This window comes from Haemorhous mexicanus, chromosome 6, assembly GCF_027477595.1.
Source record: "Haemorhous mexicanus isolate bHaeMex1 chromosome 6, bHaeMex1.pri, whole genome shotgun sequence".
Taxonomy (NCBI): domain Eukaryota; kingdom Metazoa; phylum Chordata; class Aves; order Passeriformes; family Fringillidae; genus Haemorhous; species Haemorhous mexicanus.
In genome coordinates this window covers 52134960-52151788 of record NC_082346.1, presented here as the reverse complement: position 1 = coordinate 52151788, position 16829 = coordinate 52134960, and the positions used below count along the sequence as shown (strand labels likewise).

The window sequence follows — 16829 nt, the reverse complement described above, 5'->3', positions numbered from 1 at the left end:
AAAGGTTCTTGGTTTAATTTTCAACATTACTGCATTCTACCTGTCAGTCGAGTGTCTGTCATAAGGAGACCTAAGCACTGCAGTGAATCAGTCACTGACTTCCAGGGTGGCATAGATGGTGAGCTAGGTCCTTTGCTTTAATGTTTTCCAAACCACATTTTTGTTACAGTATGTACTGATATTAGGCCACGAAGGGTACATTTTAAAATACTTGTGAATATATGATGTTTTCAGGTAACGATTTTTAATGTTGTTAGTGTGAAAATATGTTTGAAAGTGGTAGGGGACAGACCCTTGCAGAAGTGCTCAATGTTACCAGTGTTTGAGTGTGGACTTTTTATTTTGTTGTTTGCTTGTTTGTTTCCTTCTTTTCTTTTCTGGCTGTGTCTGTAGCTTGTTTTCTGTGGCAGGCTTGCAGTGAGACTGCCTCGCTTTAATTGAATTGTTATGCCCTCTAGTGGGTATCGAGCCCTCTTTGCGAGTCAGAGTGATATTATTTAAAATGTAAAATACTTAGTAACAAAGCAGTTACGGGTCGGTACTAAGAGAAGTGTGCATAACGTATACACAGTGATTAAATGAATATGCTATAATGCTTAGGTGATCTTTCTCTTTTGTGGATCAGCATTTTTCTGTTCCGCTTGTAAACAATTACATGTTTGAGGCTCTCTGCACGTGACTCTCGTGTATGACAGATTGCGAAAGCAGATGTCACGGAAGTACTATGGCTCTTTTTTTCCCCCTAGTCATTGTAACCTTGTTCTCAATGAATCACCAGGGTGACTGTATTTTTACATGGCATCCATTTTTGCAGACACTTCTGTTCATCTCCGCACTGTGTAGATACTTTAGATAACATTGTATGTGTTTATTTGTAGAGATATGTAGGAATTCATGGGGCTGTTAATGTAATGCCTATGCCTTTTGGGGCGTGAGCTGTTCAGAAGAATCAAAATGGAATGGATGATATTTGTGGTTGAATTTTAGTATACATTAAATACTACTTTTATGGACTGTTGGTCAATAATGGGGAAACAAGTCCTAATGTGAAGGCTGTACTTCAGTTTTAAAATTTCACTTGAAATGCTCTAATTACTTCCTTCTAGGAACAGCTGGCCTATTTATGAAGCAATTTATCTCAAGAGTGCTTCAGTATTTTTTTGCTTTTAGATAGTAAATTTCTATTTTAAAATAATAAGCAGTATACTAAAATACACTTACTTTTAATCACCATGGGCATGGGTAGCAAAAAGACATCTGAGTCAGATTTGTTCAAAATACAGTAGCTAGTTTACTTCCTGCTATAGCAAATTATTTGTAAATTCATTCAAGTAATTTAAATGAACGTGTGATATTTAAAAATACAGTTTTCATCTCTAATAATTATTTTTGCCTTATCTTATGCCATTGCCACGTGTATAATTCTTAAATATAAGTTCAAATATGTTTGAGCTTTTATATTATTTATTTTATTAAATTTTAATATCACTGAATTTTAGTTGGTTATTTGATTCCTAAATAATTTCCCAATAGGACTATTTAGGTTCTGTTTCTTTAAAGTTTGCAATTTTCTGCTGCCTAAGTGGACTTTGGAACAGAAACTAGAAAAGCTGAACATGCAAGGCAAACAAAATTCTAAAGGCAAGGTTATTGAGAGCAACAAGTTAATGTGATGAGAATGTTGCATCTGGAGATATAAGAATAAAAATAAAGAAAATATCTTTTCAGAAAATTGCATTTTAAGAATTATTCTATATAGTTGGAATATAATTTTAAATACAATTAAAACGGCAAAGAACTTTTAAATCCTTATTTTTTTCAAAAATTATGATGTTGAATTTAAGCATTTTCTTATGTAAAATCAGTGGCCATGTTCAAAACTCAGCAAGGTCAAAACCACACTTTCTCTTGCCAGTTGAAGATTATGTTCTATTATTTCAAACACTGTCTTTAGTAGCATCTTTACATTAGAAAGTTGCACTCTGGATTTGGTATGTGAATAATATTGGGATTTGCTTCATTGAAACATAACTACTTCTTGTCTAAGAACTTAAGTTTTAACTACATTTTAAAATCAAAGCACAGGCAGGAACTCACTTTTTTATTAGCCTAAGTGTGAAGAATATGTTTAATGTGTATTGATGTAATGAAACCTTTATAGAGCAATAGGGGAGTCTTCTGAGGATTGTGGAAAACTTGAAAATCCTAAATTACTGTTAGAGCTGATGTGATACTTTGGGCAAGTTGATGGTAGCAGTGTTTATAACTCCACTATAAAAATATGAAGTAGAAATGGCAAGTATGTTACACAGCAATAAGGGATTGTTTGGGTCCACTGCCACATAGAAAATGATCTTTACGTTGCAATTGCATGCTGTGAAATACTCCTATCATAGGAGCGAAGTACTTTTTGTGCTTTTATGATCAGCCTGTTTTCAGTTTTCTTCAAGTACTGCCAAAGAAAGAACAGATTAACTTTTGTTAGTATTCTGATATTTATAAGTTAGCAGACTTTTTTGTGTATAGTACAAAAATACAGACTATACAGCCACCACAGAGCAATTCTGAAAGCTAGGGAGAGTGAAATTGCAATGTAATTGATATAGTTGAAAGTGTCTATTTTTTTTGTCTGAGTATAATTAATTTTCTAGTAGCGTCAAAGTGTTTTTATTTGTTAGATGCAAAATTACGGATATGATTTTAAAAAAGTAATGATTTTTAATTTTTATTTTATTGTTTTCTAGTGTCTTAATGAGATCCTGGAGTCTGCTGATGCACCTCTGGAAGTCACAGATGGATTTATCCAATCAATTTCTTTATCTGTCCCATGGGGGTCGTTGCTGCAGGATAACTGTGCATTAGAAGTAAAAGGATTAGAGATGGTCTTCAGGCCAAGACCAAGGCTTGGTAGGCTTATTTTTTTGATTTTAGGAAAGGAAGTTCTTTACAGTTTTTCAGAGTCAAAAGTCTACCCTTGCTTTAGTCAATTCTTGGCCTTATTTAAATTGTCATTTAGCTTCCATACATTAATGATTGAGAGTTACAGAAAAAGAAACTATCAGGTGTTTGTCAGTTGGTTGTCAACTCAATTTGTTGTTGCTCTGTTAAATAATTTAAAATGCTTATAATATTCCTACTGCTATATGTCTTCCAAGCTGTTTCAGACCTATAGAAATGGATGTGTGGGTAGGAGTTTTTGCAGTTTTTGGGTGGTGTTTGTGCAGTTCTGTGAGGCAGTGTTAGTAGTTGGCTGTTGAGTGGCAGCAGGACAATATCATGGTGTAAGACTGGGGGGATGTTATGGGTGGTTCTGTCTTTGCCTACTTCAGGCTAAAAGGTGCATCTTCTTGTATGTTTAGAGAACAAAAAATGCAATTTAATTGCCATTGCAGTGTGAAATAATGACTTTTAAGTACTCTAAATATGTACTAACTTTGATTATAATGCTGAGGATTGTCTGAGTTCTTCAAGCTTGTCTGTATCCACGTGCTTGTTACTGATCTAGTTTAGATTGTCCTGGTGATAAATTTTTACTGGTCATTAAGCTTCCATAAATTATGTGGAACACATAGTTCATTTTTAGTTGTGAAAATTATTTTAATGTCTGTAGGATTTTAATTTGGTTTCCTTCTTGTAGTGTAGAGAAGGTGAAAGAAGACATTTTTTAAACATAAGAAGAAGAAGAAAAAAAAAGCCCAAAACCTATTTCTTATCTTTTGCTAGTTACCTTAAATTAATTACTTGCTTACATGTATTCTACATTGCATCTGTAGTTGTTTAACTGGAATTAAGTTTTGAGCTATGTACTTTCTCATGTGAGATTATTGCTTTGAAGGAATGGTAGTGTTAGGAAGAAACCTTTATTTCTTCACATGCAACCAGTTAGTTCTCTTTGATGTGCAGTGCTTTATAATAGACCAAATAGTGTAGAAAAAACCCCATGGTGCTGGTTTTGTCACACATCTATAGCCACGTGGAGGTTTCCAGACCCGAATGCTTAACTGAAATGTTTTGCCTCTTTAACACGATTGTATTTGAGCTAGTTGTATTTTTGTCTGCCTGTACTAGAATGTGATAGTTGAATTTTATTAACTTTTCTAATCGATAGTTTTATAGTATTTGCTCACAATGGCCTTGGCATTAGCTGATAGGAATGCATTGTCAATTAAGTTAATCTGGCTGATGAAAAACTTGTTCAGCTTAATGCCTGTGGTGCTCTTGGATTTTATATGTTATACTTTACTATGTCAGGTCTGTGGTAGGCATTTAGAACATGTTTTAATGTGCTAAGATAACATTTTAAACCTTGCTTGGTGTTTCTCCATGCAGAATATGTTTCAAGATGAATAAGAAACTTTGAAATAATTCTTAAAAAATTGACTTACTTTATTTTGCCAATTATGCCTACAAAAACATGCCAATATAGTAAAAGAATTCCAGAAATTATTTAATTGCTTAAATTGGTTAAACCACTGCTGAAAATTGATTACACTGTTGGTTACCTGATTTCTTCTTGTTTATACTGAGTTTTCAAATACCAGAATCTTACCAGTGCAGTCTAACAGATTAAATTAATTTTAAAGTAGTAAAGTCTATAATGAGAGATTATAACTAAATTTGTTTTTAAGTATGACTTCTTACTAAGCTGTTGAAACTCTTTTCTGGGTGTGCCAAATATATTGCTGTGTTTTGTCTTTATGGTTTCATGAAGTCCATGTTTAATTTATTAAGACTTATTTTACTCCACAGCATCTGGTTCTGAGCCTATGTATTGGTCAAGTTTTATGACCAGTAGTATGCAGCTTGCAAAAGAGTGTCTTAGCCAAAAATTGACAGATGAACAAGGAGAAGGGTCCCAGCCTTTTGAAGGACTTGAGAAATTTGCAGAAACTATTGAAACAGGTATGAATCAATTATTGAGATTTGCATTTATGTCTGAGATTTAATTGGTTTATGTTGTGTGTGGGTTTTACAAAATGGCATCTCAACTGCCATAACTTATATGACTAATTTTCACTTGTTAGCATTGCTTGTAAAATTTAAAGAGAAATGTTGGACAAGTGATCTTGATTTTGAAGTTGGGAAAAAAAGCTGCATTTACTTCCTAAAGTATTTGTGTACTTGGACACAAATACTTTAGGAAGTATTACACACAGTGGACAGATTGAACTCTGTGTCAGGGCAAGTTGGTGTTTGTTTTCACCAGAATAAATCCAGCTAAATCTGTGCCTGAGGGATTGATGACATGTCTTAGTTTTGGAGATGGCTGTGTAATTCATCAATTGCTAATAGTGATATTGTTGAAGGAGAAATGGAAAAAGTTTCTTCAGCTGTGTTTGTGCAAAGCTGACCTGTTATGTTGTATGAATCTCCATAATCACACCATGTTGATAGAAGTACTTCAGAAACTGTTTTTTGTTGGAGGTGGTTTTTCTAAGTGCACAAAACCAAGGGCTTATGACTGCATTATGTGGTGGAGAACTTAGTGCAGAAATGTCTGAGCTAAGGGGAATGTTTGAGGGATTCCATCTGGGGATCTGGGGATGGAATTACTCAGTCCAGGTGGCATGCTGCTGCAGCAATGCTTAATTGTTCAGATATGGTGCACAACGAAGATGTTACTTTCCTTGAGGATCATTCACAATGAGCTACAGAAAAACTTGGTTTGAACTGTCACTTGCTCAGATGTCTGAGCCTTAGAGAGCAGTTGTGTGCTATGGATATACATATTGGTCATTTAATCGGACTTTATATTGTCTGTTGAAGTCTTGTTGCCTTATTAAACTCAACTGATCATTTCCACTGAAATAAATATTGAGAGCTTAAAATCAAAGACCATTTAATATCATTACAAAAGTAGTCATTCAGTAACTTGACTTAATAGTCTACACTATATTTTTTTGTTTTCTCTTTCAAGTTCTAAGAAGAGTGAAAGTTACCTTTTTGGATACTGTGTTACGAATAGAACATGTGCCGGAAAACTCTAAAAGTGGAACGGCGCTTGAAATCAGAGTTGAAAGGTAATTTTTTTTTATTTTTAGTGTGTAGGTTTTTTTCTAAGGGCCTTCTTGCCATTTCCTGTAAAATACAATTTACTCATACACACAATTCTTAGTATATAGTTAGACACTTGCTCTCAAGCACTTCTTTTGTAATGCTAGTGAGGACTGTTTTCACTCAGATTCCACTTCGCATGTTAATGCTAAAGTTACTTAGCCATCAAATTAGAAGAGTTCTTTTTTTCCCAATATATATTTTCATCAACTTCTACAGTTAATAAATAACATTTCTCAGACATTCAGCAGCCAGTGTATATTGTTGGCCAGTCAGGCCATATGTACAATTAGAAAGGGAACTGACCCTTTTGAGTAAGACACTTTCAATCTTTTTAGAAGAAAAGGTACAGTCCTGAAAAAAATCCCAAAACCCTGAAAGAATTTAGGTTCTGTGGGAGCTTTCAAAAGAGCCCATGTGAATCCTGTAATTACCTTGAACATGAATACTGTACATCTACTTAATGTAGATTATTTTTAACCTATGGGAGAGTATAATTATGCTTTCTTGCAAAGTATTGAGATCAGCATCAAATAAAGCTGATGCTTACCAAGGATTGCTAATGAAGTATATTTTGTTTTAAGCATTTATAAGCTTCACGTTGCTCTGTTCTCTGGGGTGTGTTCAAATTTCTGGCGGTGTCTCATAGAAAAGTTAAGATTTCCACCCATTCCCAGAGAGTATTGGGTTTTCATTTCATGACAGTGGACAGCATGAAGAGAGACACCATGTAAAAACTTAAAGGTTAAAAGGCATGAGGAGAAGTAACAATTTTCATGCACCCACTGTCTTAATTTCCTTTCTTTTGCCTCCCAGAACTATGTACTGTGATGAAACTGCAGATGAATGCTCTGGAATTAATGTACATCAGCCCACAGCTTTTGCTCACAAATTACTGCAGCTCTCAGGTGTCTCTTTCTTCTGGGATGAGTTTCCTGCATCAGCAAAGTCCTCCCCAGTGTGTTCAGCTACACAGCTGGTAAAAATAAATACATTATATAAGGATGTAAATTGATGAAAGAATATATTGTTACCCTATTAGATTAATTCTGAAGGATACAGGAGTTGAACTTGTACTTAAATCTCTCTTTGGGAAGTTTTATAATCAGTTCCTGTTGATTTTGAGGAGAGGCAAGGAAGTGGACTTTAGGACTGAGTAGAAATTAGGATGTATTATACTGGAATCTGGTTGTGACTTTAAGAACCAGAAATTCAAGAGCCCTACAATTTACTATTCAGTGGAAACTTGCTCTTCTTTCAAGGGCCTAATGCTTTGCATTCCATGTGCCTTGTGTTTTCACGGTTACCAGTACATGTTTTTAAAGCCTTTGTCAAATTTATAGTTTGTAAAGTGATTTATTTGTGTGATAGGCATTATTTGAAATGCTTGTCTTGCATTTTTTTCCTAAGAAATGGGATACATTCTTATATCTTTATCTGTAACTTTTTAAGGCAACTGAACCAAAGCTTTCACCTAGCTGGAATCCAAAAATCATTTATGAGCCACATCCACAATTAACAAGAAACTTGCCAGAAATTACTCCTTCTGACCCTGTACAGATCTGTAAGCTGATTGGTAGAATGGAGTTAAGCCTGACATTAAAACAAAATGAAGTACTTCCTGGAGCTAAGGTTAGTCATGCTTTCATGGTGTTTAACTAAATGAGTAGTTTTGTAATTTTTTTTTTCTAGTACATATGAACAAGGTGTAATATTCTCAGGGGAACAGAATTGCCATAGTTTTCATGTTGATTCTTTATGTTCTAACCTAATAAGTATGTGTAAAAAGACCTCTTTATTGTAGTCAGATGAGTCAGGGCACACTGAAATCTGTTAAATGAGAATTCCTGTATGTTAGAGAGAGACTGAATTTAAGTGTTCAAAAAACAAGTAGACATGGTAGTGAGTATATAAGTAAAGCTGTGTAATATATTCCCCTTCTCTCCAGTTTTTAAATTGGCTGTTGACCTGTTTTGTATAGCATGCCATATTTTATAGAAAGCATAAAGTTTCTACTGCACAGTAGAGAAGGATTTTTTTAATGTCCAGCAATTTGTAGTCAATCTTTAACTTGTTTATTCAGTTAAGAGTCCTTGAAAAGTAAAATAACATTTCCTTGGTGTGAAATACTGAAATGCTGCCAATTTCGAAAGTATTAATATAGGAAACAGAAGACCTTTATTGTTTTAAGGTCTGTTTCAAAAGGTGCTTGCTTAAATATCTCATAATAAGTAAAGCTGAATTTATTTTTATTACTTTGGGAATTATTAAAGAAAAAAATAGCAGATTAATGGAATTACTGATTTTTTTTCTGTTATGAGATTGTGTTTTTATTTTAAGCTGATAGTCAGTGAAACATCTGCATTTATCCTGCCAAGCCACAGGTTGGAAGAAACACAAAATTATGTTTCTAGTTGTTTTATAGAAGATACTGGTGTAATGACTGTATTCTTTCCACCATGAAAATCTATTAAAAGTTATTAAATAACTGATTCAAGTAATGTAAAGGAAAATTCCTTGAGTATTCTTGACAGTATTATTTCCTTTTCAGTTGGATATAGATGGACAAATAGATTCTGTACATCTGTTTCTGTCACCAAGGCAGGTTCATCTTCTATTGGACATGGTAGCAGCTATTGCTGGACCAGGCAAGTATTACAAGAAACAAAAAAAAATTTTTCAAAGATAAAAATGTTTCCTCAGTTGAAAAAAAAAATTGTGTTCGTACATTGAGTTTTTATCTGATATTAGTAAAATACTTTGTAGCTACTGTGTGTTAGGACTACGATTAATTTTTTGTCTTTAATTGCAAATTGTACATCTAGTAATGAAACAAACCAACAAACAAGTGTTGACACATGACTGTATAATAATACAAGAAATGAGAAAATTCTAGGTGGAGAAAACCAGGAGACTAAGCAAATTCTGTTTCTTGCAGCTTCTGTTTCTAAAGAGGAATTTAGCTTCTCTATCCTATGTTTTAGTGACAGGCACAGAAAATGTAGAACAGACTGTAATTGAGTTTGTCTGTATTTGTGAAGAACTAAAAGCAGTGTTTCGACTACTGCAGTAGAAGTATGAGAGTGTTCTGGTTTGTTCCCCTCATCTATTTTATGTAGGAACACTTGTTAGGGTAAATAATCTTTTGGAAAGATATGTCATATCCTGGGTGGGTACTTAATATTCTTCTAATACTGATATACTTGTTTTATTGGACGTGTTCATTGTTTTAGGACAACTGGAGAGGTATTATAGGTATTATATACAGTTTCCCACGTGTGTCATCTTCAGACCTGAAACTTTAATAATTCCTTGATAGTAAAACCTTTAAGAGATTATGGCCTTAGTCCCTAAAGTTGACTGAGAAATGTTTGCATATTATATGCCATCTCACTGCATATATAACCTTGAAATGTTTTCATCAGTTGTGAAATTAACAAATTCTAGGAGAGAGTAATCGGTTCTGAGCAAATAAAACCTTCAAACCAACAAAATGCACAGGTACACACATCTGATATGTAACAGACATGTATATAACTACACATGCAAATACATACTTTATATATATTTTCAGTATATTTATATACTTTATACATAAGTTTTAGATTAATTTTTGAGTTTTATTGGGGATACAGTAAAGGGAACTACAGTAGGATTTCTGTCTCTTTTTTGAATTCAGAGAGTCTGAGCAGGATAGAATTGTCAGATAAAGATAGGAAGAACCGGCCAATGCAACAGGAGGATGAGTATCGGATTCAGATGGAGTTGAAACGTTATTTGAGGAAGGAGTCTTTATCTGCAGGAGCATCATCTGAGCAAAGCTTCTATGAGACAGAGAGTGCCAGAACGCCTTCTAGTCGTGGCAAGTATAAAAAATGATGCAAAATAGCAAATAACCTGTTGTTAAGATTGTTTAAATTGATTGTTCATCTTTTAATCTTACCTAATCTTACCAATTTATGTATTAAAATAAGTTTGACCTGAAGTAATTATATGCCATTAATTGTAAAGTTCAGTAAAAAATTACTAGTTTAGGTATCAGGCTAGACTTTATTCAGTAGTTCCTTAAAATTGTTCAGTTTATGTTCGTGTGAAACATGTAAAAACACATACAGCATGACATCTTTTCAAATGTGTGGTTGAGGAAATTACTTCTAGAATAATAGTTGCATTTATCTGATTTTATGTCAATACTTTTTTGCTAATCATTTTTAATGTGAAATATTTTGATTTGTCAAAAGGAGAATGGATCAATTTATAGAAGTTATACCAACTTGAATATGAAAATGAGATATTTAACTGTTCTAATATTCATGAGGTTTTGTGTCTTTTGATTTTTATTTCAATTTCTCTCCACAGACACTACTAGTTTAATGTCAAGAAAACTTGGAACTTCTGTAAATGATGTGTTTAGCTGGTTATTCTGTCTAGCAGTTAGATTTCTAGACTTAAGAATACATTTCTGTTAGAAATAAAGGTTTTTTTTAAAATGAGTAAATAACTCTTTATTATATGTGGTTCTCTACTAGAGGAGGAAGTTTTCTTCTCAATGGCTGAAATGGACATGTCCCACAGCCTTTCCTCCCTTCCACCTCTTGGAGATCCTCCAACCATGGATCTAGACTTGTCTTTAACCAGTACATACACAACTACACCGGCAGGATCTCCACTGAGCACTACAGTGGTATAGTATTAACTACGTTTGGAATCTTTTAGAAATTAACACTTGTGACTGAAACTGTTGCATAATTGCTGCATTCCTTACAATGTCAGGAACTGTTGCAAAATTCTAGAACAATTGAAATGTTTAAAGCTGATAGTGTTCCTTTTCTGAGATGGAAATGGTATTGGAATTCTCATTTGTTTGGCTAAGCTAGGAAATGTGTCTTCAAATGCCTTGAAGCTTATATAGGATGCTTCATGGTTTATTTTCTTTTTAATTACTGCATGTGTACCACGTGGTTTTCTTTTAAAATAGACTACACAGGCAATGTGATATGGAATTGTAGTATTAAATTTTTCCTCAAACAGTATAAAAACTATGCTGTTGTTTTCACTATCTTTCCCAAATCTGTTGTGTACCTAATGTTTTCCATAATGAAAACCATGGAGGGTACTTGTAGAACAGGAAAATATATGCTTATGAGGAGTGCAACTTTAGCCATAAAAACTTGTGGAATTAAAAAGCATATCTTGAAATAAAGCATACCTCCATTGATAAATTGAGCACTAATTCTCCATGAAGTGGCATGCTGTTGGTTGTTTATCCATGTTGGAGTTTTTTAGTAATTTACCTTATTTTTTATGTTTGATCTAATGTCTAACAACTCTTTGCAAATTTAAGGTCATATATATTTTTTGTTTTAGCTGCAACCAACTTGGGGTGATTTTCTTGATCATAATAAACAAGAATTACAGCCTCCAAGAGGTTCCTCACTAACAGCCAATATGGTTCACCAGCCTTCCATAAGAAGGACATGTAAGTAACAACAGAGAGATAGTTTTCCCTAGATAATTATGCAAATGAATTGTTATGCAGCAACTTGGTAAAAAGAAATGAAAATCAAAAGTAAGATGATTTTATAAATGTGTTATTGCTGAAAAATTACGTGAACTTAATTTTGTATTTCAGCTATTCCATCCAGATCTGTTTCTGTGGATGAATCCAGACCTGAGCTACTTTTTAGACTGGCAGTTGGAACTTTCTCAGTGTCTGTACTTCATATTGACCCTTTACCCCCACCTGAAAGTTCACTGAACCTTAACCCATTGACACCAATGGCTCGGGATTTCTTTGCCCGAATAGAAAAGATTGAGCCAGTTAAGTTTTCAACAGAAGATTTTCTGTCCTTCCGAGAAGTATTTGCAGAAGCTTGTTCTCATGATCACCTTAGGTATAACTTTGCTTATTAATAAATATAAGTAACAAAATATATTTTAAGTAAATTTGAATAAAGTAAGTTTATTTCCATAGGAATTGTGTCACTTAATATTTGAATTGCGTTAGACTTCCTTATTAATTTCAGAATAGTCTTGAATTTTGACATCTGTTGTCCAAGACATCTTTTTAACAAAAATTAAAACAGAAGAAGAAAGGAGAATAAACATTAAAATTACCTAGCTTTTTAATATATGAATTAAATTAGGTACAGTTTTTATGATAGAAGCCCAGAGAATCAAGAACAATTAAGTAAATATCTTCTTTAGAAATAGCTGTGTTTTACGGAACTATTGTTATTCCATTGTAGTGATTACTGCTTGAAGGAGCTTAGGGTTTTATTTAGTGCAAAATATGGTATCAGTAGGGATAAAGCCTAAATGAGAACAAGATAATAAAGTCAGGCAACAGTCTTTTTTTGCAGAAATTTTTACCATCCCAGTACAGTATGAAGTAAAATATCTAAAGGTGTATAAATATATCTTTTTTTTACATTATGTATATAATTTAGAGTTTGTGAGACATTTGACTTTTTCATTGTCTATATAAGGATGTTAGTTTTATATGAACTGTACCTCAGGTTAGATGCCTAGGATGTTCTTTACAAATTTCTCTATGCTGACCATTGTTGATTATGTAACATGAGCTTCATTGTCTTTGTTGCTAAATCTGTTAAAATTAGATATTTTCATGTATTTGGAGAAATTATGGTATTTTAATGATTTTAAAATTATTGTAGTGATCCTTTTTTTGCCTACTCAAGTCTTTACTTTTCATAATTGTTATTGATTTATGCTACTTTTAGTAATTATTAATTTTAATAATCCAGGTTTATAGGTACTGGCATCAAAGTGTCTTATGAGCAAAGACAAAGGACTGCCTCACGAAGTTTTAGTACTGACTTATCCATTGGTGAGATGGAATTCCTGGAATGCCTTTTTTCTACTGACTCTCATTCCATGCAGCCTCACTATACAGAGGTATGTTAAAAATAAAGGGAGTTCCATCAAAAAGAAATGTTAATTATATAACTGAGAATGGTCAATTTTTAAAATGGTTGTAATTTAAATGTTTCTTCATGTTTTTTAGTTTTTTAAGTATGTTAAGTTTTAAGATTAAAATTTACATTTTAATCCTGTGCTTAAATAGTGAACCCAACTTCTGTCATACCTGGCAGGAACAGCACCAAGTAGCCAAACTTTGTTAGTTACTTCTTAAAAATGTTTAACATGGTTTGAGTATTAGTTTTTGGAAAACATTTACTCTAAGCAATGGAGTTGAGCAATGCAAAGGTTTCTTGTGGTGGTGATTATTCTTTCAGCTCTTTTAATGGTCAGACACATCCAGTAAGGTAGCTGAAAATGTGGATTGAATAAACAGTTGAGCTGGTGTGCTGTTCACTGACTTCAGTGTGGGGTTACCTGTCTATTCTAGGTAAAATGTCATAAATATATTTTCCTGTGGCAACTCCTTCCTATTTATTAAACATTTTGAACTATTTTTTTTCCTGAAGCTGCTGACATTTCATTCTGAAGAAAGAAATGATTCTCATTCTATGCCATGCCTTCAGCTGCATTACAAGCATTTAGATAATAGAGGACCTCAGGTAAGGTGGGAGATTAAAATGACTAAGTTTCTGTACAATAACCTTTGTCTAATTTGGATTATTTGAAAAGAAAATTGACTGTAAAGCAGAGAGTTCTTAACTCCTAATTTTTATAATTTGTTTCACTGTATTGTGTTGAAGGTTTTAGTGCTTTTTCTCTTTTCTTTTCAGGGTAGTCAAGGAAGACTCAGCTCTGTTCCACAGAAAGCAGAGTTACAAATAAAGTTAAGTCCAGTGTTTTGTGAACTGGATATTAGTATTGTAGACAGATTAAATTCCTTACTTCAACCCCAGAAACTAACTACAGTGGAGATGATGGCATCTCACATGTATGCTTCTTACAATAAGCACATAAGTCTGGTAAGTTTAAAGTGAAATTGTTGAATAAATTTGCTGGGGTTTTTTGCAGGAGGAAGTCAGAGTGACAGTAAGCCTGAGACTGCTAGTTCTGATTGATTTTTGGTGGCGGAGGTGCTTTTTTTTTAGTGTGAGAGGTTTTTTTGTTTGGTTGGTTGACTGGAGTTTGTTTGGTTTTTCCCAGCTTCTGACAGTTGCATTTTGCATTTGGTGATTGTGTGCTTGAAAACAGGCCAAAAGACAGTGGTAGATGCTTCACAAATTATCTAAGTTCTCAGCTTCTTAATGTAAAGAGAACTGGGCAAAAAAGAGTAATCATGACTGACTTCTCATCCCTAATCTGTCCCATTGTGCTCTCCAGCAGCTGATATAAAGTTAAAATGTTAAAATCTTTAGTTGTCACAATCAGCTCTTGTTGTCTCTGTGGTGTATTGCCTGCTTTTGGGGTAGGTGACAGAGAGAATTGGGGGCATATACACTGCATTCTGGTGTTCTGGGACCAACAGAAAGAAATTGAAGCTTCTTTGCCTTGGTTTGGGTTATCACAATAGCATTAAACTTAAAGACTTTTCTTAAAATACTTGAGGAATGATTACCTGCATTTAACTGATTTTCTGCACAGCAACAAAAATCTTCATGTAATTTTATTGCTGCATTTACTGATTACGGAAAAATCAGCTTTGATGAAAACTATTTAAGAAATTTAAGAGACTCCTAAAATTGTAAGACATCAATTATTTCTGTAAATATATCTGTCTTGTAAGTTTCATTCCTTTCAATGATCAGCAAAAGGGGGAGGGTATGAAGGACATGCAAGTGACAGGAGCTGGACACCCTGACTTCCTGAAAGGGACAAATACACATGACAGTAATTCCTACTTTTTCAACAGCAGCAGTATTTAAACAAGTGTCTGAGACATGGTATTTCCTAACTGCAGCTGAATATTGTTCGGTACTTTCACTATCTAATTTAAAAGGAAAAAAAAATTGCAAAAATAGCATTTTTTTTTTAAGATTGCTAATCTTTGCAAAAACTTGACTTCTAAGTAGAATCTTCATGGCACTTATAATAGAAAAATATCCGAAGAACAGTCACAGTTGGTCTTGATGTGTTTTTTCTGTGATAGACAAATATTTTTCATTTTCAGATATTACATCATCAAAAACTTTCCCCATAGTCAATTTTAATGCTATTTTCTCTAATTCAGAGGGGTTTTTATTCACTCTGGTTTGTGTTTTGTTTTTTATTGTTTGGTTCTTATAGCATAAAGCATTTGCTGAAGTTTTTCTGGATGATTCACATACTCCTGCAAACTGTAGAGTTTCAGTTCAAGTCACTGCCCCAGCATTAAAACTCTCTGTTCGCTTCCCAATACCTGATCTACGGTCAGATCAGGAAAGAGGACCATGGTTTAAGAAATCACTTCAGAAGGAGATTCTTCATCTTGAATTTACAGATATGGAATTTAAAACTGAATTTATAGGAGGGTCAACTCCAGAACAAGTTAAATTAGAACTTACCTTTAAAGAGCTAACTGGTAAGAATGTTAATATTATATTCAGAAATCCTTTTTTATTTTTCTAGGTACTGTGTAGTTGAGAGAAAGGTCCTCTCATATGGAGTAACCCAGGGAGTGTCTTTCCACCTGAATTTTGGAGTAGATATGATATCTCTACTGTAATTTTGTGTTCTGTACTAAACACCAACGTAAGTCCAAACAATACTACTATGAGGAGAGGCTGTGTGTCCAGTCTGAGGCTCCTCCATAAAAGAAAGGCAAGGAGCTCCTGCAGAGGGTCCAGTGGAGACCACAAAGCTAATGAGGGGTCTGGAGCATCTTTAATATGATGAGAGGCTGCAGGAGCTGAGCCTGATCAGTCTGAGAAGACTGAGAGGGAAATCTCATAAGTATTTAAATATCTCAAAGACAAGTGTCAAGAGGATGGTGCCAGACTCTCTTCAGTGGTGCCCAGAGATAGGATGAGGAGCAATGGCCATAAACTGAAACACAAGAAGTCTCACATTAACATGAGGAAGAACTTCTGTACATTGAGGGTGGCTGAGCACTGGAACAGGTGCCCAGGGAGGTCGTTGGAGTCTCCCTGTCTGGAGACATTTAGAGCCCATCTTGGATGAGTTCCTGTGTAACCTGCCCTGAGTGAACCTGCCTTGGCAGAGGGGTTGGGCTAGATAATATCCAAAGGTCCTTTTCAACCCTAAAAGTGCTGTGATGCCAAGATTGATTCCCTAAATAACTATCATTGCAAAACTAATAATTTTATGCCTCTAATATCTTTCAAAGGAATACATCTATGAGACTGATTTATATTTGCAGTCTTCTCTGCTGTCTCATTTTCTGTACTTAATCAAAATATAGTGATGCTATAAATGTAAGTGCTGGTATCTTTGCATTAGAAGTGTCTGATTTTCCAACTACTGCTAGCTAAAAATAATGTGCAATAACTTTTGTTTCTAAAAGTTAGTATTAATTTTTTGGATGAAGAGATGACAAAATTTGCCTAAGTAGCTTAGTAAGTAGCATTGGCTAATTAATCTTGTTTGACTCCAACTTGAGGAGTGGCTGACCTGAAGTTAGCAGTTGTCATTCATCTGGTGATTTCTAAAAAATCTCTTTCTATTCAGGTTCATTTGAAGAAGATAATGCAGAAACACCAGTAAAATTTTTTCAGGTGTCAGGTGGCACAGATGGAGATATAACATCATCATCAGACAATTTTGACTGGCCTCGGTAAAATAAATTTTCATATTTTTAATGTGGATTGATTAAATTTTTATGAAGCACTGTTGTTTCTAAATTGATGTTTTCTAATTTTAATCCAGAATGCCTGTGTGGTAAATGATTGAAAATAATT

The 16829-nt window shown here is 34.0% G+C and overlaps 1 protein-coding gene across 3 annotated transcripts in view; it reads left to right on the top strand.

Moving 5' to 3' along the window:
* The window catches only part of ATG2B (autophagy related 2B), a 43787-nt gene that overhangs the window by 834 nt on the left and 26124 nt on the right, over positions 1-16829 (top strand). For all 3 annotated transcript variants that reach the window (XM_059850266.1, XM_059850265.1, XM_059850264.1), the window contains exons 2-16: positions 2745-2907; positions 4750-4902; positions 5918-6020; positions 6871-7033; positions 7507-7686; positions 8606-8702; positions 9734-9916; positions 10584-10738; positions 11422-11533; positions 11687-11948; positions 12822-12972; positions 13506-13598; positions 13770-13958; positions 15220-15493; positions 16600-16705. In XM_059850266.1, coding sequence (XP_059706249.1) covers positions 2745-2907; positions 4750-4902; positions 5918-6020; positions 6871-7033; positions 7507-7686; positions 8606-8702; positions 9734-9916; positions 10584-10738; positions 11422-11533; positions 11687-11948; positions 12822-12972; positions 13506-13598; positions 13770-13958; positions 15220-15493; positions 16600-16705 — 2384 coding nt within the window. The remainder of the gene's footprint in view (positions 1-2744; positions 2908-4749; positions 4903-5917; positions 6021-6870; positions 7034-7506; positions 7687-8605; positions 8703-9733; positions 9917-10583; positions 10739-11421; positions 11534-11686; positions 11949-12821; positions 12973-13505; positions 13599-13769; positions 13959-15219; positions 15494-16599; positions 16706-16829) is intronic.